The following is a 27904-nucleotide window of genomic DNA, read 5'->3' as shown; positions in this document are numbered from 1 at the left end:
TGCGCTTCAGCCCTCCTAACGGCTTGGATCTCACGCTTTTGTGTTCTAACGACGATCAGCTCTGACCAGGGACAGCAATTCGAGTCTGATCTTTGGCATTCCGTCATGAACCTCCTCGGTGCTACACGCCTCTGCATCACAGCGTACCACCCACAGGCAAATGGCCTCTGGGCCAAAACCCTGCGGGCGAGGGGCAAAAATAAACATATGGCCTGGGACCCAGACCCCTATGCGCAACGTGACCTGGTACATTATATGTCCCCATACACCCCGTACCTATCAGGTAAACTTTATCGATTCCATAATTCACCAGCTTTACCACAGGCAGACCATCCTATCAGTGTGAGTACATGCAAGTGACGTAACGATATGCTATTCGAAGTGCCGAACTATTGATTTCGCTTTGGATCAAACGATCGACGAAACATTCTTCATGACGATCAGTAAGCCAGATAAATAAAGGTCACTCACCTCTTAGCTATTGTATGGTCCCAGGAGCCATAATCGGGGACGGAGACCGTAAGTCTTGGGATCCACGCGCACCTATGATATGGGACAATTTTGCTATTTTTAGAACAAATTGCGCCATCTTGACGTCATATATCCGCGCGGATCCACGCACATGTCAGGGGCTCTCGCGTTGATGTTGTCACGTTGCGTGATCAAATGGTGAGAGTTGAGAGATTATCTTGCGTATTTTTCATAGCGATGGCAGGGAATAAGGCAGGGAATACGAACCAGGGCGCTTATATGTAGTTTTATGCTCTGAGCTAGCTGAAAAGGTGGGTTTTTCAGGGCAGAAAACAAGACTTCAATCTCGCGTTGGGAATGAATAATAAGATCTGCTCGCGCTAGTTGTAAGCTTACGCGTACGTTTTTGCGTTTGTTCTGACTTGAGAATGTAGCAAGAAAACTCTCTCCTCTGGTATCGAGTTAATTTGTGAGTTTCTCAGACAACGGTTAATCATAACCAAAACCTGTTTTGATGGTTTCTTATTGTTTCTGCTTGTTTGGTGAGTTTGCAAAAGTTTTTGAAAGGAAAGTCTCACGCGTACAATTAGCTCATTTGCATAGTGCAGCTCGTGCACTTTCAAATCCGTGTCGGTGTTTTCAATTGTTAGCAAATCTTGACAAAGATTTCTTTCGTTTTCTTTTGTGCTGAGATGCTGCAACAAATTTCACGAACGCAAAAAAGGCTACTAACATCATGTGTGTTTCTTTAACATAAGCATAGTGAAGTTTTACACTGCGAAAATGAAAATAGACAGGGAGTTTTGATAACTCGATCAACAAAATCGAAATCGTTATTCGAAGTTGATTAAAGAAAGCGTCATCGTAACTTTGCTGATTATTTCTGCTTTATTCACATATTTTCAGCTTAGCTTTTAAGATGTTCTTAAACATTTATCAATCTTAAACATATTTAAAAACTATAGTTATTGTTTGAGTTCGATGTACGCTTTCACACGACAGTGCGGCGGAAGTACAATTTGTCATGTTTACTGACTGTACAAAAGACGCATCGGCGGGCGCTCTCATTCATCGACAACAGATAATTTACTGGGTTTTTACACGAATAAAACTGAGCAGTATCTACGGACGTAAAGTTCTTGGGCCTTGATGGAACATCAAGCGTTGCTTACAATTCAGGCGAAACTCAAACTAGCAATTATTTTGTTTTACTTTTCGGTCGCGATAGACTGGCAAATTCCTCGCAAGCGTGTGGCAGGAGGAGCTAGGAAAGTATGAAGTCCTGAAGCTCTGCTATATCTAAATATTTCCAGCTAGTTTTTTGCTGTGTAATGGAAAAGATGTTAATCTTCAACATCTGTGAAAGTTAAAGTGGAGTAATGTACAGCTCATGTAAAAGAAGCATCCGTCGGAACACAACTTGGTCAGCGATATATATAAGCTTAAAGCGGAACATACCTAACTTCGACACTGTCTTACTTCACTCAAACTGGAGCAGCTTACGACGAAAATACTTAAGCAAAATTCCGACAGACGTAAACGCGTTGAGTTGTGGGCCAAAAACATAAAAAATTTCGGGAATTTCGGACGCCATTTCCCGCGCGCGACATCCGCAAAAATCTTCGCAGTATGTACGCGTGTGTGCCGCAGGCGATGGCGCAATTTGTTCTAAAATTAACAAATGGTAAACGCCAGAGCGTGTACTATTGAGTTATGGATGCACGCGGGAGGTTGCTAAGCACGAAAGAAACGTAAGAGTCTAGCTTCTTGAGTGCTTAGCAAACCTCCCAAGTGCATCCATAACTCAATAGTGCACGCTATGGCGTTTACCATTTGTTTTATAACATAACATTGAGACATTGGAACAACAGAAGTCCTTTTATTGAGCTACATCACAAAAAAATGTTCGTGTAGTCTTACATGACAAGAGAAAACAAGCGCGCGAAAATTTAATCATGACAACCGACTGCACACCAGTAACTCGATAAAGTTTCATCTTCACACAACTCAGTTTCGCATTTCTGGGAGAAGGACGTCGGCCATTACTTTGGAAACAATGTCTGTCAAAGGATTTGCTTTGTAAACATTAACACACACGTCAGGAGCGTACACCCATGGGCAAATAGTAGACGCTAAATTAACCAATCACAGCGCGCGCTTTGCTTTAGTTATGTTATAAATAGAATTATTGTCCCATATAATGGGGACAACGCCAATACTAGAAATGGCGCGCGCTTACGGTCTCCGTCCCCGATTATGGCTCCTGATGGTCCTCTATAATTTAATGGTGTGTTGGGCCGGTTGACTTCTCTTCCGCTACACAATAATAGAAAGAACAAACAAGGATGACGTTGCCCGCTTTCTAGCCTCAGGCGAATTATAGAGGCACCCAACGGCAAGCTTTGGTAGATATCTGTTCGGTGTACAGTAGTTCGCCTTAGGCGTTCGGCGTAAATCAAAGGCGAAGTGCACTGGGATTTTCGTCATTGAAACACGGCCGAAAAGATTTGCAATGAGGAAATCATGGCCTCTGACGTTTTCGGAAAGATCGTATTTGCTGTTTTTGGCAGTCAAAAACGTCAGCCAGCATTTTCGAAAAGAGAATAGCTCTCTAGAAAGGTTGTGGAAAGTTCATTTCAGCTAACATTGTCTCAAAGGAAGATTTGGTTCCCTAAAATATTCTGGCCATTAAAATTTCAGCTACGGAATCCCATGTAGAACAAAATCCTCTAGCCAATGAAAAGATCACTTGAAACAGACTTCAAACACCACAAGGTACTTAAAAATGCTTTTCTTCAGTGCTTTTCGTCATTTGATTTGTCTCGCTGAGTGCCCCTGAAATTAAACGTATAGAATAAGTGCAGTTACAGACACTTCGGTAAATGGATCATCCGCGGTGCTTCACACCTAGGTTTTAGTCTACCACGTTAACACGCGGTTACACGGGTTACACGCGATTTGTAATTTGCAAGGTAAACCTGCAAAGGAAAAACAACCTTCAGTGGTAAGATCGTGCCCTAAAAGGTCACCTTCGGTAATCTAAACTGACTTTTCTCTCCATTTAAGGTGAACCCCTTTTCACGCACCCGCTTTAAAACTGCATCCAAGTCCCTGTCATGCTCTTCCAGGTCTGACCCGCGAACAAATGTTGGATGAGATTTTTGTGATATCCAGAATGATCAATAATCAGACAACGTCTGTGGATCACTTCCTTATTGTGGTGTAGAACTTCAACGCTCTGCCGTTGTCGGCAGTCAACTCTCTCAAACCGACTCAAAAATGACGGTTAAGTGCGCTCGTGCTTAGCTGTAATTGGTCAATTGGCACGTTTCCTTTGTGGAACAAAGTAAAGGAAATGGAGATAACAGTCTTAGGCGGATGAATACGTGCCCAGAGCGCCTTAACGTACATTTAAAACTACTCCCGAATAAGTGAATGTAACCAAATTTACAAGCTCCGCTTAAGTAAAGCACTTTCGAGAGTAAGGTGTCAGTGCCAAGCGCAGCCATGGCTGCTCAAAGAGCTTGAAAAGTTATACAAACGTGATCCTAAAATGATCAGTAACAAAAGCCGAAAAACTTGTGGTAAATACTTGCGGTAAATACTTGGCTTAGCTAAATTCGAGTTAGTTAAAATGTTCGATAAACTACTAGCAACGGAAACCAAAGTTTCCGCGTTCCTTTACACAAACGTTTGGGAGCTGAAGTGAGAAAGCTAAACCTCAAAAGAGCTCAAAGAGCTTAAAAAGTTATACAAACGTGATCCTAAAATTATCAGTAACAAAAGCCGAAAAAACTTGTGGTAAATACTTGCGGTAAATACTTGCCTTAGCTAAATTCGAGTTAGTTAAAATGTTCGATAAACTACTAGCTGTAGCTACACAAACGTAAAACTGAAGCTATACATATGCACCACAACTATAAATTACAGGCCAGCAATAAATAAAGGATAAAGCATGCGATGAATAACACGGAGACGTCTTCTACTCGGGTGTAAAATCAAACGTCGGGCCAGCATTTGGTCCTATATACGGGTCTCCAATGTCTTCAACAGGTGTGCGCAGTAGGTTAGTCAAGTGGAGGTCAACAGAATACATAAGCCCCAAAGCATCATCCAGCGTGTCAGGGCGGCCATTAAACACGTTCTCCAGGGATTTTAAAAGCTTGGTGTAGACCTTGTTGAACCTCACTGCCTGTCTATAGGCCTTGGACCCTTTAACGTATTTCGTCATCCGGGGATTTGGAATCATTGGCCAGACACCTTCAGGATCGAATGGAATATCTGATCCATTGAAGTAGTATGTGCTATTACACATCTAAGGGAAAGATAAAATTAAATAAACGTTACATTAGAGAAAAATACAGCGGAGTGTAAAAAACATGATTGTAGAGAGGGAAGCTGATATCGACAATTCTTAATTTGTCGAGCATTTATAAATGACCTTCTGACTCGGAAGATCGAGCAATCACGTCTTCAGTCTTCGACCTTAAATACAGTAAATAAAGACAGAAAGACAAAAGTATTTCCAAGTCACTTTTAATTCCTTAATATGTTTTAAATGCAGTCTTGAAAACTTCATGACTTAGTATAAAATTTAGATCATTTAAAGTTATGGCACATGTAAAACTGAATGTCATGGCTAAATGACGTTTAACGCATTTCCTCTCATTTTCTAGGGTTGTCAATACCTGCCCCTTATTTTAGGTTGTTCGAGAGTTTAAGAACACGATACCTTTGAGTAATCTAGTACAAATTCGCCATAATGGTTGTCTGGTGCCTTCGTTGAATTCACAACTTGAAGCTCGTGTTTCTCAACAACGGAATAGAAGAGGAAGTAATGGGACAACTGTTCTGTACCATGATAACTCCAGGCAAGAGGGTTACACACTGAACTACCTTCACCTTGATCGACGATCATGCGAATGGCCTCCACAGCCGTAGAGTAGTTGGTTACCTTCATGCCTTCATGGTGTACCGAATATTTTCTGAAGTCGACCTGTAGGCTCGGGTCTCCAGTGAATATGCTATCGTTTTTCCCGCAATCAGTGAGGTTACCGAGTGCATTCAAAATGTGCATGTAAAATCTACCTATTGTGTTATGGTGTTTCACAATCTTTAGATCGTCTGAAGGATGAGGACCTTGCTAAAAAAAAGAAGAAGAAAAACACAGTGAAAGAAAGCATGAAAGCGAATAAGGGTCACATAACAATGAGGGCAAAATTATTAAATTCTGAGTAGTCGAAATAGAGGATATTTTTGTACATAAATTCGTGAGAACCACGCGGTCATCAAATGGAAGGTTCAGATATACGATTAAGATTAGGTTCTACGGTTATGATCATAATAAGGACTGCTGTTCGATTTCGAGTTACGCCCAGGGCAAACAAGGGTTAGAGCACTTGTGGGCTATTCCTGTGGTTTGGTGCGAAACCCTCATGCGCATTACGTGACTCTCAATTTTATAGTAACTATTACCTTCAATTTCTTTATTGTTATCCCCTTTTCCTTTTCATCATTGAAATCTTAAAAGATTAAAATGTTACTGCGTTAGTATGAATGTACGTAATATGAATCTCGTTATTATTGGAATTTTGCGGACGATGCTGTAATGTTGAACCTTTTCTTTTACCCGAATTTACTTGGTAAGAAAGTATAACTGCCAGCGGCACAAGGACCTCATAGTAGACGCAGACCATAAATTGTTCCTGTATCTTTGCAAAGGCTACACAAATAGTCAGTGAAGATAGAAAACTGTACATCAAGTTATACAGAAGATATCTTTTCACAACTGAACAACTTATCTGGGTAACCGGAGCACCCGTTTAGAGGCGCGACCCTTTAAGGGATCCGGGAACATGCTCTCACGGATCCGAAACAAATTGGGTTTTTAATACCTTAAAGTGCTATTTCCTGTGCATTTTTAGTCATTTGGACAGGACACTGGCCAGTTCCATTTCCTTCGGGTGCCGAAGCCTTGAAAATTGGCTGATTATTTCTTTCTAGTCAATTTTGCAGGTCCTAATACATATCAGAGCAGGGCAAGTCCAGGAGTCACTTTAGCGCTGATACGTTTCTCTCATGTGGTAGCTGGTGGAGTAACAAATATTTTGAGGTACCCAAGGCAAAACTACGTCCAGCGGTAGAGCAAGACAGGGACAAAATGCCAGACATCAAGGATGTCTGGCATATTTCCTGACGACTGGACATGTGCTAGAGTGACTCCGTTGTTTAAACAGGGCGAGTCATCTGATCTAAGCAACTACCGACCTATCTCAGTCATTTCCGTAGTCGCCAAAATGTTCGAGAGTATTGTGTACGATCAGTTATACAACTTCTTCAGCAGTGAAGAAATCCTCTCTAAACAACAGTCTGGTTTCCGGTCTTTACACTCAACTGTTGCAGCTCGTCTTGAAGCCACTGACAGTTTAGCGTTTAGTGTCGATTGTGGCTACGTAAATGCCGTAGTGTTTCTTGACTTAAAAAAGGCATTTGACACTCGGCTGTTGATCATGAGATACTACTAGACAAATTGAATCGGTGCGGAATTCAAGGGAAAACTCTTGATTAGTTTAAATCGTATTTGACTAATCGCACACGACGGTGCTCCGTTAGTGGCTGTCTTTCTGACTTCACCACTCTTAAACGTGGTGTGCCATAGGGAACGATTCTTGGTCCTCTTTTATTTCTAATTTAAATTAACGATTTGCCTCACTGTCTATCGTTTAGCGTACCTAGAATGTATGCTGATGACACCGCCTAGTCTATCTCACGACCTTGAACACCTAAGCAAATGGCTTGTGTCTAACAGACTTACCTTGAACGTTACAAAAACAGAATTTATGTTGATCGACTCCGGGCAAAGACTAAGTACGCTATCTGATACACTCGAATTCTCCATTGATAATGTCCCAATTGAACAAGTTTCCTCTGTGAAATCAATTGGAGTATATATCGATGACAATCTAACGTGGCATTCCCACATTGATAAACTGTGTAAAAAGATTGCTTCTGCAAATGGAGCCATAAAGCGAATTAGGCCATTTGTGCCTCAATCTACCTTACTCTGCATATACAACTCACTAGTTCAACCTCACTTTGATTACTGCAGCCTAGTCTGGGTTAATTGTGGCTAAACATTATCTAAGAAGCTACAAAGACTACAAAACCGTAGTACACGAGTAATAACTTCATCGGGGTATGACGCTGACGTCGATTCTTTGTTTTACAAACTCAGCTGCAAAGACTTGCAATCTCAACGTCAAATTCAGAAAACCCTAATGGTTTTCAAGTCTTTAAGCGGTCTGGTTCCCAAATATCTCACTTCTAAATTTGTAACGCGAAATGAATCAAATTATGTTCTGAGGGACTTGGTTGACAAACTTGTTGTTCCCTTTCCGAGAACTAATTACATGAAAAATAGTTTTAGTTACAGCGGCGCAACCCTTTGGACAGCTTGCCCTGTAATATTAGAGAGTCTGGTTCATTAAATCAATTTAAAGGCTTTCTCTATCATAATTTTTAAACGCAAGGCATTCATGGAAATCAGGTTTACAAGAGGAATATTGTTGTAAGTTAATATAATATTAGGATTAGAATTTTAGGGTTAGGATCTTAGACGTTTTATTGGAATTTATTGTACCGAATTTATTTTTACCGTGTATAAATAATGATTAAATGAAGTGCAGATGAACAAAGGAATCAGAGCTAAATGCATCCCAGTTAGGACGTCCCGTTTTTACACTAGATGCATTTAACGTCTCAGACCTTAAAGTCGTCTGTTAAGTGCGTCGTTTCGACGCATTTGACAGAAGACGTTAAAATCGTCAGAAGTTAAATGCGTCTGTTTTATTTACTGGCTTAAGGTTGAAGTCGTCTCGAGACGACTTTAACGTCTTTTGACATAGAAGCAGCCACTAAAGTCGTCTCGGACGACTTCACTTCTCAGACACCTTAACTTCATTGATATAAAAACGGGCACTCATCGTATCTTTGACAAGACTGTATTGAATAACTCGTCAAGTAAAAAAAAAAAAGACTCAGTCGAGAACATTACGCTTAATAGTAACACTGGTACTCAGTGAAGATCAGGAAATAATATTCAAGCATTACTGAAAAGGGACTAGCCAGCGACGAGCTGACCAATTAATGCTTCATCAAGTGATTTTCTTACTAACCTTTAAGAATACATGAATCTCTCACATCATCGATCAAGAGATCCGAATACGTTCTTTGGTGCTTTGGAGGTTTGCAGCTGGTCCCCTCATCAGTTTTGTGGCAGTGTTCTTCTTCTTCTTTCTTGATTCTATGACGACGCGCGTAATCATATGTGTGTTTGTAACTAGAAACTAGTTTTTGCTCCATTGTCGGTTGCTCGATTTTCATAAAAATGTTCCTGATAAGACCAAGTGAGAGCTTTTCAATGGGGATGATTAAGTTTGGCTGAAGTCCACCTGGCATACGGGTGGGATAGTGTGGAAGGAAGTCCTTTGAATACAGCAAAGGTTTCCCTCCAACAGCGTTAAGGATGTTAGCGACAAGCGTCAAATGCATCATCTCTTCAATGACTATGCTTCTTATCACCTTGTGGATTTCACGGTTAAAGCTATTTTTGATAGATGCCAAGGCAGTCAAGTATGGAGGAATAGTTGAATGTTCCACTTCTATGGCAGTCTGCAGGTCTCTTCGGAGGTTTTCTACCGAGTAGTAATCCTGCGCTTCACCTTTAGGTAGTTTTTCATTGGAAAGCCATTCGAGAATAACCTGACGTTTGGAAGCTGATAGATCGCGTGTCACCGGCATATGATTTGGATGAGACATAGGCAGTCTCAAAGTCATATTGATGGCCTTAAGGTGCTCTTTGACTTCGTAATAATTTCCTAAATCTACGAAGTTCTCAGTCATCACTGGATACAAATTTGCGTATTGCTTGAATATGGGGTATACATCGTCCAACCAGGTTGCTTCTTCACCCTTGCGTGTATAGTTGTCCCATACAAGAAGAACAAAAACCGAGTTAAGTAGCATCAAAGGATTGTTGCCGTAACACATGCTCGAGCAATTACTGGTCTGTCCTTCCACTGAGTAGAAGAATGGGTAAATTTGTCCATCGATATATTTTCTGTAATTTTGTGGATCCTTAGTTTCGATAGAAAGCGTTGCGATTCCGGTCTTGTTTGTTCTTATTTCTGTTGTACAAGGCAAAGGAGGTTGGCCAACCTCCGGTTCGGGTGAGAATATGTTCTCACAATTGCAAGGGTCTATTAGCACTTTCGCGTCCTGAAGAGGTTTTCCAAAATTTGTAGCGAATAACTCAACCACAGCGTTTTCACCAGGATTCTTTCGAAATGTCCATTTGTTGAGCGGATGAATATCAATACCATCTTCAGCTTCCGCGAGTAGTATTCTTTTACATTTGAGCACAGGCAAATTGCCACTTGCCTAGAAACAGAAATGTCACAAAGAAAAAAGCAAATGAAAAAAATGCAAATCAGAAAATGGTAGAAAACGGGATTAACCAATGCAACTAAATGTTAAATAGACACTTTGCAACTGAACAGAAAACGAACATTAACAACACGGCTCAAATCTTTAGAGTTGAGGAGACGAACTAGCTTTAATAATTGTACGTTTTGTTGTCATGCTAATGTAAAAGAATAAAGTGGTTAAAAATGCAATCAAAGCTTACACGCTACCATGTACCTCAGCAACAACGAGGGGGCGGTTGTTTAGTTTCCCCATATCGTCTGCTGTTAGAGATCCCAGGGCCGGGAAGATCTGGACACCAGCGGAGTTCTGGTACCAGTTGGGATACGTATCATACACCGTTCCAAGCCATAGCAGTTCATCAGAGCAACTCAGCGATGGATTTTCGTTTACAGGCAAAGCAACAAGGAGACCCTCAAAGCCGCTGGTAGCAAGGGTTCCATTTTCGTATACTGGTAAACTGTTTCCAAAGTCTACAAAGACTTTCCTGAGACGTTGATCGACATAAAACGGAGTATCCTGCAGATTGTTCACCAAAGACTTCATCATGCGGCCGAGAGTAAAGAACGGGGGTGATTTCTTCCCTAACAAACCAATTGTGCCTGTAAATAAAGGGAAACAACTTTTTACAGCCATGCTAAAAAAATTATATAGATGGGGAAAAACTAACTTAATTTCCACTTCTGGCTTATTTTATCATTAAATGTGCGGTTTACGATTTTGTATGTTTCTTTGCCGTCCTCTGCTAAACAACAACGTGAAATGACCAAATTTTATGTTTTTTTAGAGATAGTGAGCGCATGACGGCAAATATTTTTCTTTTCTTTTTTTCCCTTTCTTTAACGCCATTCATAGTAATTTAGTCCCTGCACAGTGCGGCAGCATTTATCAAGTTAGGCGAATTTCAATAGAAACGAGAAGTTGTATTTTGGTATGACATTTTCATTGCCATTGTCGTCGCCGTTGTCCCTGCTAAAGCTCCCTAGTAGGGACTTAAACATTTAGGACGCGATGGCTCTAGGGCGCCGCCGGAAGTAAATTTTCAAGCAGGATGCACACTGCGCGTGCCTAAACCGTCGCCCACTCCGGGAGTCACGTCGCGTCGAGACCGTGAGTTTTTAAATGTTGGCGCTGTGAACAAAACGTGAGTATTAATCATTCTTTTGTCAAAGAAAAAGTTGTTAGATTCCCCTAAACATTTAAGATTTATATCGTCCAGTCACGTAGGTAGTTTGTGGCCAATTTAGATTGCAAAATTTTCAAGATTCTGACTCTTTTTTCGACATTGTTCACAGGTGTCTAAAGCATCAAAAATATGGCAACGTCGACCCAACCTTCGATATCAAGTATTAACTGAAAGTTTATCTCTGATAACATGTACGAAATCTTAAACTTTTGAATGGCAACAGTTTCGTCGTCTTTTACACACATCGTTTCCGAAATTTGGCCCGTATATTAGTCCAGAAAAAAACCTTGTGATATTTTACCGAAACACACTTGTCTCGCAAAGGCACTGCAAAACTGTGAGACGATTCTATTCTTGCTCTGTATTTTTATCAATTATGTTTACGGACAAGGGACCAGACTACCCTGTGTTTAGAGCTTACACACCAAAGTAAAGTTGCACGAGGGGAAGTAATAAAAGCAAGAAATTGTCAAACATCGAGCAAAGAATAATAAGCGTTTAATCAATGAAAGTTTGTGACTACTTAGAGTACACAAACATTTTAAGTCAGAAGGTCTTCAAGTTAAGAAAAATCACTCTTTTCCACCCGGAAAATCGGCACTATTTTTGGGTTTACAATTATTTTTCTTTTAATACGGCAGCAATGGCGTTGTGTGCGTCGCAAAACTTAACGTTATTTTTCCTTTGCTAACAACGGCGTTCTAGTTCCAGTCTTTGATCGGTCACCGCGTTCTAGGAGCCGTCGCGTCCAGAATCTTAAAGTACCGAGTGCCTGTCAAGCAACGCAGTATTTTTCATGAAGACCAATTTGTCATTTTTTGCTTCTTGTTGTTATTGTTTTTTTGTTGTTGTTGTTTTTTTGTTACGTTGTCGCATTTTTTGTATATTTTGAATTCTACGGGTATGTTATGGATGATATTTCACCTGTAATTCTCCCTGTGGTAAAGTTGTCCTTCTCAAAATTCTTCTGGTAGATATCTACATTAAGTCGTATCGATAATTTGTCGCTGGTAATGTTCTCATTGCCCATTGCCTTTTGGAGCTGTCTGACGAAAGGCGAGGTAGTTTCATTGTCTATCCACCGAATGTTCGTCAACACTGACTGGTAAGCTGCCCCATAAGGACTTCCAAATTGTGGCGTTTCTACTACTTTTTTCCACATGTACTGGAAGGGAACTGGAGTATAATCAGCAGAAAACAGGTTCCCGATTCGAATCCTCCAGCCCCACATCTCAGAGAACGTTTGTGCCTGGGTATCCAAGTCGACCAATTTCGCCCACGTTTGGTTGCCACCATCTATAAAATATGACCATTGGAAATATTTTAATGAAACCTTTCAAAAATTTTTACGACACAATAGGATACTATGAATCAATACCACTGCACAATTCTTGAAAACCTTTCTCGAAAACTCTTAGGTTTTCGGGTGTTTGAATAATAACGCCATCAAACCGGCGGACACCAAGATCAATTTACTCATCAATGAAGAGCAACTAAAGTGTTGCGTATCAGGTGGGGGCATGAAAAGTTTAATGAGATGATAATTTATGAGAAAGGCATTTGATTATGCATGCGTGTGATTGTTTGTAATTTCGTGTTTGGAAATTTCAATTTTTTTCATTGGGATAATTTTTTTTCCTTTATGAGAAATAAAACTTATGTTTTTTAAGACGCTTTGCAATCCATATCCCCATTGAAGAATATTTTTTTAACAAATAAACGATTTTATGCGCCTAATCAGTGCATCTGTTTTGTAGCTTCCGATCAGGTGGTAGTAAGGACATACTCTTCCTAATTACCCTATGTAAGGCTCGGTTAAGCCATTCTTTGTCCACTTCGACCTAGAACAGCTAACAGTGAATTAAGGCGCGTATTCAAGGGAAACTCATCACTTTGCCACTTAATTACACTTTTTAACATCCCCTTTGAGGGCATGCCATTTCGCACTCCACGGTTCCTAAATCTAGGCCATTTATTTGTACGGAGGCATAAACACTTTATTACCATATAAGCACAAAAGAACACTAACTTTGCCCTGGACTTCAAGATGTCCAAAGTGTGTACCGTTCTTATGCAGGGTGCTGTGAACAAAATCACCATTATGAAAATCATGTAATGAGTCGGTACCTATTATCTTTTCTCCCAGGAGTGGTTCAGATTTCTGATCCCCTTCATCTTCTCCCACACAATGTCCATTGGCATAACACACGTGTGTCACTGACCCAGTAACACTCCATTCACCGCTGCCACGAGGGTTCCAACTACGACTGTGGTTTTGTAACAGGTTGGCTGCTACAAAGGTTTCAGTGTCGTAGTTGTAGGGAAAATTATTGACCGTTGATATATCAGCACGAAAAGTGCCACTGAAGTGAAAGTGTGGCCACAGTAGGTAGCTCATGTAAGGGTCATTAGGAAGGTCGTCGTCTAATGTAAATAAACAAAATGTTCACATAGATTTAAAAATCAATTTCTCGTGTAACCTCTGTTTCTTTCTGTTTGTGATGGGCGGACGAAAAAAAGGCCTACAACGCAACAAACAAAGGCCACGTTACAAAGAAGTTACAAATGTATTCGTAACGAAGAAAAAAAATTTTCATGTCAAGACATTTTCAAGAGTTAGCGCTTTAACTTTTCGTCAATTATTTCTTTTTTTGCTCCTCAAAGTGAAACCTAGGACAAGACTATCCTTATCCCATGTTTCCGCCTCACCCTTCAGCCCTTTTCAGATCGAGGGTCTTTCCTCAAGGGTCTTTCCTTTCTCCTCCCAGGACGGGAGGGTGCGTAAGGAATCTTCCACTCGGAACCCCGAAAGTATCAAGATGTTATTCAACGGTAAATGATAAGTCCAAATAAATTTTCCTTAAGGGCCTCAACAGTATGCAATGAAGTTATTTTTCGCGGCAATTAAGGAACTTTCAACTGCGATCATAGATTGGTCCACAAAGTTTGGCGGCCTTTTCTGAAATATTATTAAAAACAGTAAACGGTGAAAATCGGCGTGGGCACAATCTTCCCGGGACTGGAAAGGAGACTGGTTAGTTAATCAAGTAGCCCTAACCCAGCCTCAATCACCTAAACGCGCCTCCTTATTCCAAAGCTACAGGATACACCATTTTTTTTTTTTAGAAATTCAAGTGTATCCGACTCTTCGGCAGCATCAACACTGTAAGTAAGTAGGTAAGTAAGTAAGTAAAAGTTTTATTAATGTGTCAATGTATTTAGTTTTCACAACTAAGTGGGGACACAACAAAAAAAAAATTAAAATTATTTACAAATAAGGAATAATAATAAAAATGTATATACAATTAAAATATGTAGCATGTATAAATTGTACAATAAAACAATGGATATATGAGAGGTAGTCTCTAAGAATTGCAAAGGTTACAGCAGCTATTGTTGCTGTATCGTTCATGTTGATGTAATTCAAGCAATTTAACTCCCCTGAGTACAAGTATAATTGCGGCAAATGTACTTTAACACACCTTTCTCCATAAGGGACTTTCCATTGTCAATATACTGCTGTTCATACAACATCGCATCATCAGCATCGCATTTCATTATTTATGTTCATGTAATTCAGACAATTTAACTCCTTTGAGGACGAGAAAAATTGGGGCAAATGTACTTTAACTCACCTTCCTCCATAAGAGACTTTCCATTTTCAATATACTGCTGTTCATAAGCTTTGCTCAACCAGATCTGGATTATTGCAACAATGATTATCACAAACGAAGTACACACGTTCATTCTAGTCATTCTGGCCGGAATAGGTCCACGGCCACTAAGCGAGAGTTTGGAGCTGGTTCCGCTCTTTCCAAATCAAACTTTAGCAGGGATGACCAGTGAAGAAAGATAATTTGCTTACAGGACTAACCCTGCTTCTTCCACCTAAGCAGAGGGAAGAAGAGAAAAATACGTCTGATGAGAATGATTCTCAGGCCTGCGAAATAAATTCACATAAACATGCGTGATCACCTCAGACAACTCAGTGGGTTTAGCTAACTTCAAAGGGGAATCATACAACGTTTCTATACTAGGCAGCCAAAGGAATGGCATTTTAATTCGTATTTTGACAAGAGGAATGAGGTAACAATAAATTCTTTCATGAACAATTCGCGCTACGTCATAATAGAGAGTTTGGTCAAAAGAAAAAAACTCAAATGTCCGTGCAGTCATTTTGAGTTTCGCTCAGATTGGTCGAAATTTTCCTCCCGTGTCCCTAGGTTCCGAAAGTTTGAAAAAAGCTAAGCCTGTGTTCAACATTAAAACTCTTCAAATACTGTAAAAGGCATATTGCAAGGAACAAATTTGTGTTTACGATTTTAGAAATACTCTTCGAAATTTGAAACCCTTCCTTTCGATATTGCCGCATTCTCGGAGAAAATATATTTGTCATAACATTTCTTTCAAGAAGTGATTGAACGTACTAATACACAATGGTTGGCATTCATCAGAAACAGTTTTGAGGATTATTATAAGCATCAAACTTACCAAAACCAGTATTGAGCGCTCCATATTGCTGGCAGTTTGCGACTGTGCATTGCATTTTGTTCGGTTGCGTGGTGCGTCTTGATGGCATACGCATTGCATTCTGGCGTAATTCTGATTTCAGCTGATCATTTTTAAACATTTCCTAGCCTTCTCGCATAAATGCAGATCATGCAGTAGCAGTCGCTCCCTACGCTGATCTGGCAGTAGTAAAAAAAACCCTTATTTCTTTCAGGTTTAAGTGCGCCTAAGAAGAGCTGCGCCCCAATTGTCAGTTCCTTTTTGCGAATACGCAAAGTTTTGTTTATAGTTTGGGGTTCTGTTATGCTCGCAGGGTACTTCAGCGCTCACTGATGTAATAAAAGGGGTAAATACACAATGAAGTATTACGGCCAAAAAAGGATGATTGTGTGTGCGGATGGCCTTACTAATAACTAATATACCCAAATCACTATTTAACAAGCTCTTGCTTTTTTCGAAAAATGCCCTAGCCACACTCAATTTACTTTGTTTAAGTCCGGCCTTTGTGAAGCTTGGCAGCTTGACTAAACACTGTATGCAAATGAAATCAATGGCACAAAGACTGTGTGCGTAAGGAATCTATACTGAATCATTTTACCCTTTATATTTTCGGTGATCAATAACGCTAAAGAGCTGTTCAAATAGAAAAAAACTAGAGAAACGCAGACAATAAGAGCTGGCCACACTGATTATGAGTTAAATGTTGAGTGAGTTTCGTGTTTCAGGACAAGCATCACTTCTGGGAACAACGTTAAACGCTGAGAATCTCAAAAAAATAATAATAATAATATATCGTAATGAAATATTAATATTTAAAAAAATGTCATTGCATTTCAGTGCAATCCAATACTTTATGCTCCACTCATAGTTGTGCGATGTGAGTCATATTTTGTTAAAAATAGTTTGGCAGCTACTTTGCGTACTGAATGTGCACGAATTGTATAAGGGACCGTACACCGACACCACAGTGTCTACTTTTCAATAGCATGCCAACCATTAAGCCATAAAGCGCAAATTACCGGCATCTCGATTAAACTTTGTGAACAAGGTATTAACATAGAGTGGACTATTTTTTATAGTCAACGTCGTTTGTACATACATGACCTGGCACAAAAAATCAATTCCTAACGTATTTGCAATTTTGACGCTGTGAACGTGACAACATTCAACCGACTACCTTTGTATTTTAAGTACTTGGTGCTTGAAAAATCGAAACATGGGATCTCAATTTATGTTAGCATTTTGCGCAAAGAAAATGAAAGAGAAGAGAAGAGTCATTTTGTCGACCACATTTATTTGTGTTAGTCACTGAGTCAGAAAACACAGTTTCTTCAGAAAAGAAACATTAAAAGTCAGAGAATAATCTAATTGTATTAGTATAAATCTACTAGTCGTTCAAAACTTTATCTAAATCCTCTTCACAGACACTTAACAAGGGTTCATCACTGCTACGCTACTCACTATCTATCACAGATTTTAGTAGAATTCTACTAGTATACTAATGCAAATGCTGTAATCTGATTGGCTAAGCCATTGAACACTATCAACCATTAGTGTGCAATGGTTGGAGGTCGTCTAGGAAGTGGCGACGTTTTTTTCGTTTTTCCAAAGTTTTGGAAGAAAATTTTGATGCAAATGGGGCCTCATCAACTATCACCTCATAGAAATCTCGAGCTCATAATCTAATTGTTAAATATAATAACCCAAGTTATTCTCGCGTTTTGATTGGTTCTCGCCTATGATCTATTAGAGGACAGACGCACGATTGACGTCATCATTACAAAGTTTTTCCCTCTGTGTTTTAAAATGGCGGAAAGTTTTGAGAATTTAGATAATGTTTTACATGACTGGGCAAAAGATAAGGTACAAAAAAAAGTCTTGTCGAGGCATTGAACAGGTACGAGAAGCATAGTCTAGCAGGGAGAAGAAAGATAAAGCCTTTTCTTTTTTAGAAAATGACTCTGAAAAAATACTCGAGCAGTCTCAGTCGGCGGTCAAGCGAGACTAAACCAAACACAAAATTGGTCATGGTAAGCCGAGAGTCATTGCCGCTTTATCTCGAATTTAACAAACCCAATAAACAAAATGTTTATGAGAAAAAAATTCAACTTTTCTCGGTCTCAAAATAATTGTTGACACACTGATTGATGTCAAAAATGAAACATCAAAACCGCTTCTTAAAATCCGTTAAAATAAACACATAACCTTGCTTTCCGATGCGAATGTTCCAGTCCGTTTCAGGACACAGCAGCGAGCAAAGTTCAGCTCACTACAGCTCACGGCCAACTGTATTGCAGCTAAAAGGTGTCTCCGACACTATTTCAAACTGATTTGAGAATCACCAACCACAGAGGACACAAATTTCCACCATCACTAACGCTTTTTTCATTCAAAACTCGACTGAATCAAATGGTCTCCAGGTTGACCACAACCGCAAGTTTTCCGAGTTTTCAACTCCTGCAATATTCAAGGCAACGTCCAAGCTTTTCGGCTCACAGGGCTGCTCTGATGACAAAAACCGCATTTTCTTTAAGATTTGTAGATTTCGCAGTTCAATTCTGCTTTCGCTGCAAGTTTTCATTCCACGACAAGCGACGCTCGAGTCAAGTTTGACAGTGGCGTGATTTTCCTGGACCAATCACAGTTCTTTGCTACGCATAGCAACCAATGAGATTGCTTCATTTTGTATAGAAAATAGATTACATCAAATGGCTTTTTTCGTGTTCGCCAAAGTGGGCAAAGGCCGGCTTTCGAGTTATGTTGAAAAACTTTGAAATAAAAAAAAGCTTTATCTGCAGTAGTTTGTTTCGTTATTATATAAAACGAATAGATTCCATGTTGCGGTGCGTCTGTTCATTAATAGATCACAGAAGACGTCAAAATATGGTTAGAACATCAATGACACACTCGGCTATCGCCTTGTGTGCCACTTTTTCTTCTTACCACATTTTGACATCATCTGTGATCTATTACTGAACAGACGCACGGCAACATAAAATGTATTTGTTAAAAAGATTACTTTTAACGCATGCAAACTTGGATAACAATGCACTAAGCTTTTTCTTACTTTCTGCTTTCGTTACAACATTACGGTACCATCTGGCGTATATTACATCCTGAACTTTGTAAATGGTGTAAAATATAGATAGCTAGTTGAAATCAAAGTAGTTTACACATGAACGATTACGGTACGAAGACTGAACATCTAACAAGTTCTTTGGATTGCAAACTATGTAGACTGTTGAGTTCTTTCTTAGGTCTGGAACCTTGTCTAAACAGTTAACAAAAAATATAATAACTCGGTGACAGAAAGAGAGTGAGCGTAAGGGGCTTACAATCCTTGGTTTTATGATTGCTGATTAATTCGGCGTTAGAAATGTTAAATTACTGAGACTTTGAAACTCAGACAATAAAAGCTACGCATATGAATTGCAAATTGAATTCTAAGTGAGTACCGTACGCCAGGACAAACAAAACCAAGAACAATGGTGAATGTCGAGAACGTGATAAAATGTCATTGCTTTGATTATGAGTACTTTATGCTTGAACAATCATATTATGAGAATAACACTTTGTTAATGATATTTTGGAGTTACTTTGCATACTGAAAGTGCACGAATTTCATAAGGCCCCTTGTATCGATTTTTTTCCACAGATACTGCTTTTGTTACAATACCACCGTAGCTTCAAAACCTTTAGGCGCATATTACATATCGATCGAGCTTTGCCAAGCTTAAGATATTAACAAAGAGTGAACTTTCATTGTAGTAAGAGTCGTTTGCACATGAACGACCCTAGCACGTTAAACTAAATTCTTGAGCGCGGGTGCACAATCTGAAAAGAAATGTTTCAGTTTTCTCACAAATTGAAGCAGATTTCTACACATATTTGGGTAAAAATATGTTATAAAACAAATAAAAACCCTAAGATCTGCTTTCTTCTGTTAGAGAGCACACGTGGAAGTGACAAAAGCAGTTATAAAGTTATGAGAAACAATTGTCGGCTTCTCGTGCCCTCGTGACTTCCTTCTGTCGGGTTACAGGGTGCGTTTTATTAGCTTTCGCACTGCACTATTTCATATGATCATTTTGAAACCCCTCCTAGCTTTTTCCTAGAAGTTCTGATTGTGCTGTAGCTCACTCTCCGCGTTGGTCCCTCAGTGTTTAACAAAGACTTACGTCTATGAGCTGGTTAAAATTACTTCTGTGCGCACATAAAAAGAAGAGCTACGGCCCCTTTCACAGTTCCTTCTTGCGAAATAACGACACATACGCGAACAAAGTGTTGTTCTTTCCTTTTAATGGTTATTTCACTTCGGTGGACACTGATGCAATAAAATGGGTAAAACGACACTGAAATATTTCGGCCAAAAGAGGGGTGATTCAGTGTGCACGGATGGCCTTACCACTATCCTAATAATGGTATGATCTGTTGTTGTATGGTGAAGGCTACGTAACAAGCATTTTTGTTTCGCTAAATTTCCTGACTACAATTTACTTTGTTTGACTCCGGCTTTTTTGAAGTCTGGTAGCACGCCTAGGCAGTGTATGCATGTATGCAAATGAAATCAATGGCAGTGAGACTGTGCGCGTAAGGAATCTATAATCATTTCATCCCTTAAATTTGGTGCCAGTAACGCTCGAGCTGCTTTAACAGCTAATTTGAAATTTAGTCTTTGAGAAAATTATCCCAATTAGAGCTGGACACAGGGATTGTGAGTTGAGTTTAGCGAGTTTCAGCGCCAGGACAAACTCCGTCACCGAGAACAATGCCGCATTGGCTGAACGTTGAGAATCCTGACAAAATGTCATTGCATTTCAGTCTAAGTACTTTACGCTTGAACAATCGTGCGATGTGAATCACATTTTGTTAATAATATCTTGGCAGCTACTTTGTATAATGACAGTTTACAAATTGTACAGGGGCCAGTAAGCCAACACGTTAAGCTCTGCTTTTGTTAAACGCCACACTAACGTGAAAACCGTTAGGCGCATAAGACATCTCGACCGAACTTTGCGAAGGTATTAACATAAAGTGAGCTATATAATTGTGTTTATATTCAGCGTCGTTTCCACATGAGCGACCCAAGCACATTAAATTGGATTCTTAAACAAATTTGCGCAGAGGATAGGGTAGGATATGTAAGAAATTCTACATTCATAAAGCTGGTGACTTTTCTCCTGTTTTCGACAGAGATAGTTCTTCTACGCGAAAAAAATTCAAAGTCCGACCAGCGAAAGGCGATTTAAAAATTAACCCTAGTGATTATTTGCAAAGCGCCCAGTCAAGGCAAATTTGTTTCTCTTACGGCCCCATTTGAAACAGTTTAGATGGCAGTGAAGTGATTTTCATTTTCATCTTCGATTCCTGATCGATGGAATACTTCCAATTGGCGATTATTCCGAACAATAAAGCTGTATTTGTCATTTGGGTATGTGTTTCAAGTTTTACCTTCTCTTCTAGTTGTTTTCACCGCTATCCTTGCGTTGTCCAATTTCTCCTATTTTCTAGAAGAATCTGTCAAGAAATAGCTGAATTCCTAAGAAGTATTGGTTTGTATCCGTCGCAATCAGTCTTCAGGATGACAGAAAAACGAAAGAACTTACCAGACAAAGTAGGGAGCAGTCCGAGATGTAGCTGCTATCGATAAAGTGAATTGTCATAGTTGCGCAGTGCATTATGGGGGTCGAGTGCGCTTTTAACAATGTTTATCATTTATTTACCCCTGTAAATCGTGATTACCTCGCAGCTCGCTAGCTACAATCTCCTCGTAACTAGTTCAAATTATGTCGGTATGCGAGTGACCTCATGATAAATAAGAACTCATGTGTCGTCTAGGCTGTCTTATCGGCTTTCGGCGCTTCACGGTCTACTTTCGGACTCTGAATAGTAAAATAAAAGGAACAAATAGACTGTATGAGTAAACGGTTTCGGACAAGTGGAGATACACATGTCTGCAGGTATCTGAATTTAACTGACCTTGTGCACGCAAGGAAAACTGGCAAATCCGAAAGGTGATTTCTGCGGTCAATGGAACTGTTATTAGGGCCATTATTTTTGTTTTCTGAGGAGCTAAGCATATGGCTTGCAAGTAGACTTCAGCGAATACGGTCAAATACAGCTGTACTTTGTGTTTGAAAAATCGAGACATGAGAGTAGAGCTTTTCACCGTTTCTAACGCCATCTTGGTTGGAGGGCAAACACGGTCAAAATTACAGTGCCTGTATGGGATTTTGGCCGACTTTAAACTTCTGTTACTCTGGTACTGTGTTAGGATTTTAACAGCGAAAATGTCATTTGAAAGAAAGTTGTACGGAGATTATTTCCATGATGTATAAAGAACAGTTTCAGACTTCAACGACCGGGCTCTACCCCAGGCGTAGTCAATCGATAAATATCGGTATCGGAAAACAACTGATTTAATGGATAGCAATCGATAGCAATCGCCGATTGCTATTGATTTATATCGGCAATCAATAAAAATTCCTGTCGGGAAACGAGTTGCAATTTCTTCACCTTCAAAATTACAATTTCAGCGTGAGAACTAGAGGTAGTCTTGATGACTCATTGTTGGAGATTTAACTAAAATCTGTGAAATCTTAAGAAAACCATGCAGGCGACAAATTCATGTTTTGATATCTTTTTGAAGTTCAACTTTCAATTTCCACTTACATTTGTAGGCATCATGTATGAACCCTTGATTTGGCAGTCATCTCAAGTATAATGACTCTGCCAAAAGTACTACGTTAAACAATAGTTTGGCACTTAGACTACGGAGGGCGAGATCGAGTTTGTGTGAGAGAATATTTCACTCTCGGCTAATAGTTGGCGGTAACAGTTTTCTATCGGCTCGGCAGTAGATGACGAGGGGCGAATTGCTCCCCTGTTCACAATCAAAGTCTATACTGCAGACTTTGAAAAAACCGAAAGCGAGCCTTCTAACAGTTTTAGCATAACCCAAGGAGGGACCAAGCAAATCGCAATTGTTAATCAGACAACCCAGTGTGAGTTTTCTATGAGCTAAAAGTCACTGAGGTGCAGCCGAGTTGATTGTCGCTAACAAAAATTGAGGGAGAGGTTAATGGATTACAGTCTTAAACCTACAATATAGCAGGGTTTAAAGTGAATTCAATTACCACGCCTTATAGGGTCATAATGAATCTTACGCAAAGTCCCCTCAACATGGCAATGACCTCTTTTCTCCGTCATAGTTGACTTTTAGTTTAGCCAGGTTGAAGGCGATGTCTGAAGGGTGTAAAATCAACGTGCATCCGAAGAATCTTGCTCTTTCTTTATTTTCATAGAGATCTTTTGCCACCCATAACAATAGCTCTTATGTATGTTGACATCAAACTAACAAATTTCACCATTAACCCGGCCCTTTGAAAATGCAAATTGAAAACATTACGAACAAATACACCATATTCGTATTCTCGGTATTGGACTGGAACTAGCTTGAAATGGAGGCTCATGCGGGGGAATATTATTAAAAGGCGATCAAAATCATTTCCATTTGAAAAAACTCCCCTCATTTGCCACAGTTGCAGGCTAGTTCCAGTCCGAAACGATAATACGAAAATGGTCTATTCTCAAAACAGCCGCAAAGGTGAAAAGAATACCCACATGAGGAAAACAAGACAGTGCTAGAGATTTGAGAAAATTTCGCCCAAGCGAGGCTCTGGAGGGGCGGGGGGGACAGGTAAGTTTTCAATGCAAAATAATAACTACCAACTGAAGGATTTTGGAATGTCACCCGTTCTTAAAGGCCAAGTGATAGGGCATCATTTTCTTTCAATTTGTTGAGCATTATTGTTGCACTGCAAGTTGAAAAGCGTCATTGCGTGTATTTTCAACTGTAGTGCGAGTTACGGCAACAGGTGTCGCAGAGTTAAACTCTTCAGTTCTGCATCGCACGACATGTTGCCGCAACTTGCAACACAGCTAACAATAAGTGCAATAACGATTTTCGACTTGCAATGCAACAATAATGCGACAAGTTGAAAAAGTAGCATTTTTTAATGTGATTTATCCCGTTTTGCACTTAAATTTACTTTCTCTGTTTGGAAGAGGACGTTATTAGCTGAACTTAACTTCGCATGACGCGAATCCGGTGTGATTCTTAAAAAAAAAAGTCCGAACCGAGCCCTATCGACCAGACTCAAATATTGAAAAAAATTAGCTTTGATGATTTGACCTCTCGACTCTTTAAACTACATAAAAAAGGCCAACAGTCTGATAGTTACCGATGTAGATTATTGTTTATGATAATTACGTTATTATAATTATTTATTTACCCTCGGCAGTGTTTGTAGCACAAAGGCTAGTGATTCAAATTGAACATAACATTGTTAAGAATCCAAACTGGCCGGAGGCAAACCAGTTGGCTCTTTACAAGCGTTGCCGACGATTTGAACTCGGGGCTACCGTGGGACTAATCTAAGTAGTGGTCAGAGCGGGACTCGAACCCGGGACCGCTGAGTTGCGAGTCCGACGCGCTGACCACTCGGCGAAGCTGCCTCCTGCCATACGCCACTCGGCCACGCTGCCTCCCACCGCACATAGACATGAAACAATTACACGCTTATCAATATTTACAAAAATACTCTTACGGCACCGTAGGGTAATTTCGATATATTAAAATTCTAACTTGGCTCTGACGCCTAGGGGAATCAAGCAAAATATTTTAAATTTATTTTTTTTGATTCCCTTAAGCCTCGGAGCCAAGTTAGAATTTTAATATATCGTAATTGACCTGTTTCATATACTTATCCTACATGTCACGTTTCAATATCAAGAGATTAATCTCTCGACAATATAGATTTAATTCCTTGACAGAAGCAGTTAGTATGCTAATACAAACTGTTATAAGATCGTTAACATTACTGATGCCCAATAAGTTTTGATATAACTGTGTTTGTATTTATCCCTTCCTTATTAACGCTCGAGGGAACGTTTTTATAGTTTTAGCTTCGTGTTGGTACATTATGACTTTATAAAACAATTAACAGAGCTACTTTAATTTTTTATAGTCGTGAGAACACACTGGCAGATACATGAAAAAGTATTCTACATCGTCACAAAGGAAAATAGTAACAACAAAAATGTCAACTACGTGTAGTTTTCATCTGAACTGATAAAAGCTTTTAAGTTAAGTCAATCTAATGGAATGTCGTCATCCAGATTTGGCTCCACTGGCCTCGGCACAAAAAACTCGAACAAAGCGCTTTGTGCAAACTGTATCGCGATATCAGATGGTATTATGTGGCTCAGGTCAAAGGCATTTTCAGCAGGAGGATCAAGTATTCTGTTGCGCACAGCTTCAACAGCTTCCTCGTTCCTCACAGCGATGTCGTCTTGCTCTAATATGTACTTCAACATCTCAATTTGGCCCTGAATTGCCACAAGGATACGTCGTCTCATGTCTGGTTCACTGCTGAGCCTTACCCTGAGGTAGCCCATTTTTTGCCAGGAAGACTCTAACACACCAGGGAGCTCCTCCAATGGGAAGCCTTCACTCCTCACGAGCTCTCGAAGATTGTGCACTAAAGACCTCTCGAGAGGGTCCATAGCTTCAAGTCTGCAATCAGCGTCGTCAAAAGCCGTATGGAGCAATTCCTTAATGACATCAAGGTAAAGATCTTTTAGGTCATGGTATTGGTACTCAAGGACTGAGCGTCTTCTTTGGATCACTGTATTTGGTGGCAAAGAAACTGTTGCCTCTTCTTTCTTGTTGTGCTTGGTATCATGGATGCTTTTGGATGAGAGTTCTTTAGGTTGCATCTGATAATCGCATTTGACGGTTTTTGCGAATGCAGTTGGCTCGCCTCTCGGAAAGTTTTCTAGTGAAATATGTACTTCCGGCCTTTCATGTTGTTTTGTTTCTTCTCGGCTCTGAATCAACTGCGTTGTAAATCGCTTTGGATCTTCCATGATCTCCACAACTTTTCCAGCCAGTGATTCGAGAACCTCGGGGTTTTCGACGTAATCTACGCCAAGCAAATTGTAGGACTTCACAAAGAAATGTCGTAGGTCTTTCCTTTTAAGAGCTTCCGAAAGGTTCCCGAGGAGTTTAATCATGCATTCGGCCCTGTTGCGTTCGGTCCACATCTCGGCACCGGTTTCCTCTATCGTTTGCAGAAAAATGTTCTTTAGATGAAATGACACCAAACTCTTCGGCTGTGTGCACAGATAAGCACGATGATATTTTTTCAAACAACGGTAACACTCACGCTTGATGTCGTTCAGCTCTTGGCTTAGCAGGTATTCCGCATGAGAAAAGCATATTCTGAAGTCGCAATCTGGACTGCCATTTTTCTTTGGGGACTTCACTACCAAGTGGTAGCCTTCCTGAATAACCTTCTTGACAATGTCAGGGGAAGGCCATCGACGTTCTCGTTTGATCCACTCTCTTGCAACCTTCGGCCATTCATAGGATCTTAAGGCAGGGATGAAATCAATTCCGCTTTCAACTCGCTCAGTATCCTTAACTTTAGCTTTCTGTGTTTGACCTCCTTTCGCAGTTCCAAACATGTGTTTAAGGAGGTTATGTTGTATTCGTCGTTCACGTTCTCGGCTCTCGTTGTCTTCTTGACTATCACGGTTGTGTGCTAGATCTGTAGAGTTCTCCTCTCTTTTCTTTGTCATTTGATGTTCTTCTCCGTTTGGCGCATTTTTGTCGTGAATGGAGTCTCCGTTCTTTATCCCTTTACCGAGGTTGCTACCTTCCAAACCCTCGCTTCCATTTTGTTCTTTAGGCGAGGACTGGCAACAACTTTCATTATCCAGTATTGCAGTTCTTTTGGTTTCCACTTCCCTTCCCAAGAGGTAATCAACCCATCGTTTACGACGTGTTCGCCTTTCACGCTCTCTCTGTGCATTTTCCTCCTTAGCACGGTCTGAACTGCCAGGTAGAGCTTTGGAATTGACTTCCTTTTCTTGTGTCAAGGACAGTCGGGCTACCTTTGACTGATTTTCATCCAAATCACTCTGTTTACCATTCTTTTCTACTTCTTCTTCACTGTGTTTTTCCGTGCCTTCGCTTTCTGTCACAACGCTAGCCCTGGGTTTAGGTAATGACGGTAAAGAAAATTCCAACGACGGGCTGACCGCTGTGAACCGACTAGACGTGGATTGTAGTTCAAGAGGGCTCTGATATCCATCACAACTTGCACAGTGTTTTGTGGCTATCACATATGGCCCGTCATTGGAGGGTACGGACGCTAACGAACTGTTTCGCAAATCTCTGTCTCGGTGTTCGTCATTTGTTTCTATTGTGACACAATGTTCAGTTTCATTTCGTAATTGACTTCCGATGCTTCTACGCCTTCTTCCGGTTTTTTCATCGCTATCAAGATTCTCATGAGGAGTAACGGAAAGCTTCTGGAAATGTGATATTGGATCCCTTTCGCACATCATGTATTTCACGAGCTCGGCGTGCTGTCTAGTATAGTCAATTCCTTTAAACCTGCACATCATCGAAGTCATCCACTCTACATCAGCTGCACCTAGACTAAAAGGGAAATTTAAGGCTTGGTTTTGCATGATTTTTCGCTGCTCGCCGGTAATGGCTAAAGCTCGAGACAAATTAAGGGTTATAGCAGGACTCCCGTAGTGGTTGCTTAGTCCGCCCGTAACAATCGGTGAAAACTCTTCTCGCAAAAATGTCTCAAATACACGGTTTGTAATGTCGACTATGCAAGGTGCTTCAGAACCAAAAATAGCAGGATGAAAGTTCTTTAAGGCGGAAGTGGCAACATACCCAGAGTCTTCTACGAGGCAGCACTGTAACACGGGATGATCACAGCCTTTGATTCTCACGTGCAGTGGATTCTCTAGGGAATATTCAAGCAGTTCCTCATGAATCGTCAAGTTATCTGAATTCGGGAAGATCATAATGTCCATATCTCCAAGATCATGGCGCTCATGGCACTTTAAATCTTCGGCCGCGCTTCCGTAAGCCTGTAGAATGACGCGATTTCCAGTTTTGTTCAATTGAAACGACAGCAGTTGTAGAAAAACGCTTGTATAATTCTCGTTATATTCCTTATGTAGTTTACCCTCCTTTCCTCTCTGTGCCAGAGCCTTGAAGATGAAGTTCAGGTCTCCTGTTTTCAGTTCTCCGTTCGAAGCCATTTTGGAAAATTAGTAAGCTTTTCCTCATAGTGTAGCAGGTTTCATAAAGTGATCAAAAAAGGAAGTTTACTTAAATTTTGTTTTCTAGGACTATTTCTAGGTTATTATCCAATACTCAGACTC

The 27904-nt window shown here is 40.2% G+C and overlaps 2 protein-coding genes across 7 annotated transcripts; both read right to left on the bottom strand.

Annotated features, from left to right (window-relative positions):
* Nucleotides 1–1428: 1428 nt before the first annotated feature.
* Nucleotides 1429–21473, bottom strand: LOC145502354 (uncharacterized). Of its 6 annotated transcripts, XM_081481651.1 has the most exons (10): nt 21256–21286; nt 21101–21166; nt 14776–15028; nt 13268–13564; nt 12065–12436; nt 10171–10556; nt 8646–9909; nt 5947–5993; nt 5204–5614; nt 1429–4786 (listed from the first exon to the last, which is right to left on the bottom strand). In XM_081481651.1, exons 3-10 carry the CDS (start codon nt 14894–14896, stop codon nt 4454–4456), a joined length of 3231 nt encoding a protein of 1076 aa, XP_081337777.1. In that variant the 5' UTR covers nt 14897–15028; nt 21101–21166; nt 21256–21286; the 3' UTR covers nt 1429–4453. The 6 variants fall into 6 exon arrangements, with proteins under 6 accessions (XP_081337777.1, XP_081337776.1, XP_081337778.1 ...); XM_081481650.1 differs by having other exon boundaries at nt 21101–21473; XM_081481652.1 differs by lacking the exon at nt 21101–21166 and having other exon boundaries at nt 21256–21300.
* A 2951-nt stretch (nt 21474–24424) lies between these two features.
* On the bottom strand, nt 24425–27781 carry LOC145502359 (uncharacterized). The gene has a single exon (XM_081481661.1). It carries the CDS (start codon nt 27779–27781, stop codon nt 24803–24805), a length of 2979 nt encoding a protein of 992 aa, XP_081337787.1. The 3' UTR covers nt 24425–24802.
* Nucleotides 27782–27904: the final 123 nt, after the last annotated feature.

Source organism: Orbicella franksi, chromosome 11 (genome assembly GCF_964199315.1).
Source record: "Orbicella franksi chromosome 11, jaOrbFran1.1, whole genome shotgun sequence".
In the NCBI taxonomy this organism is placed as follows: Eukaryota; Metazoa; Cnidaria; class Anthozoa; order Scleractinia; family Merulinidae; genus Orbicella; species Orbicella franksi.
The sequence above is the reverse complement of the archived record's forward strand: the minus strand, read 5'-3'. Positions and strand labels throughout refer to the sequence as shown.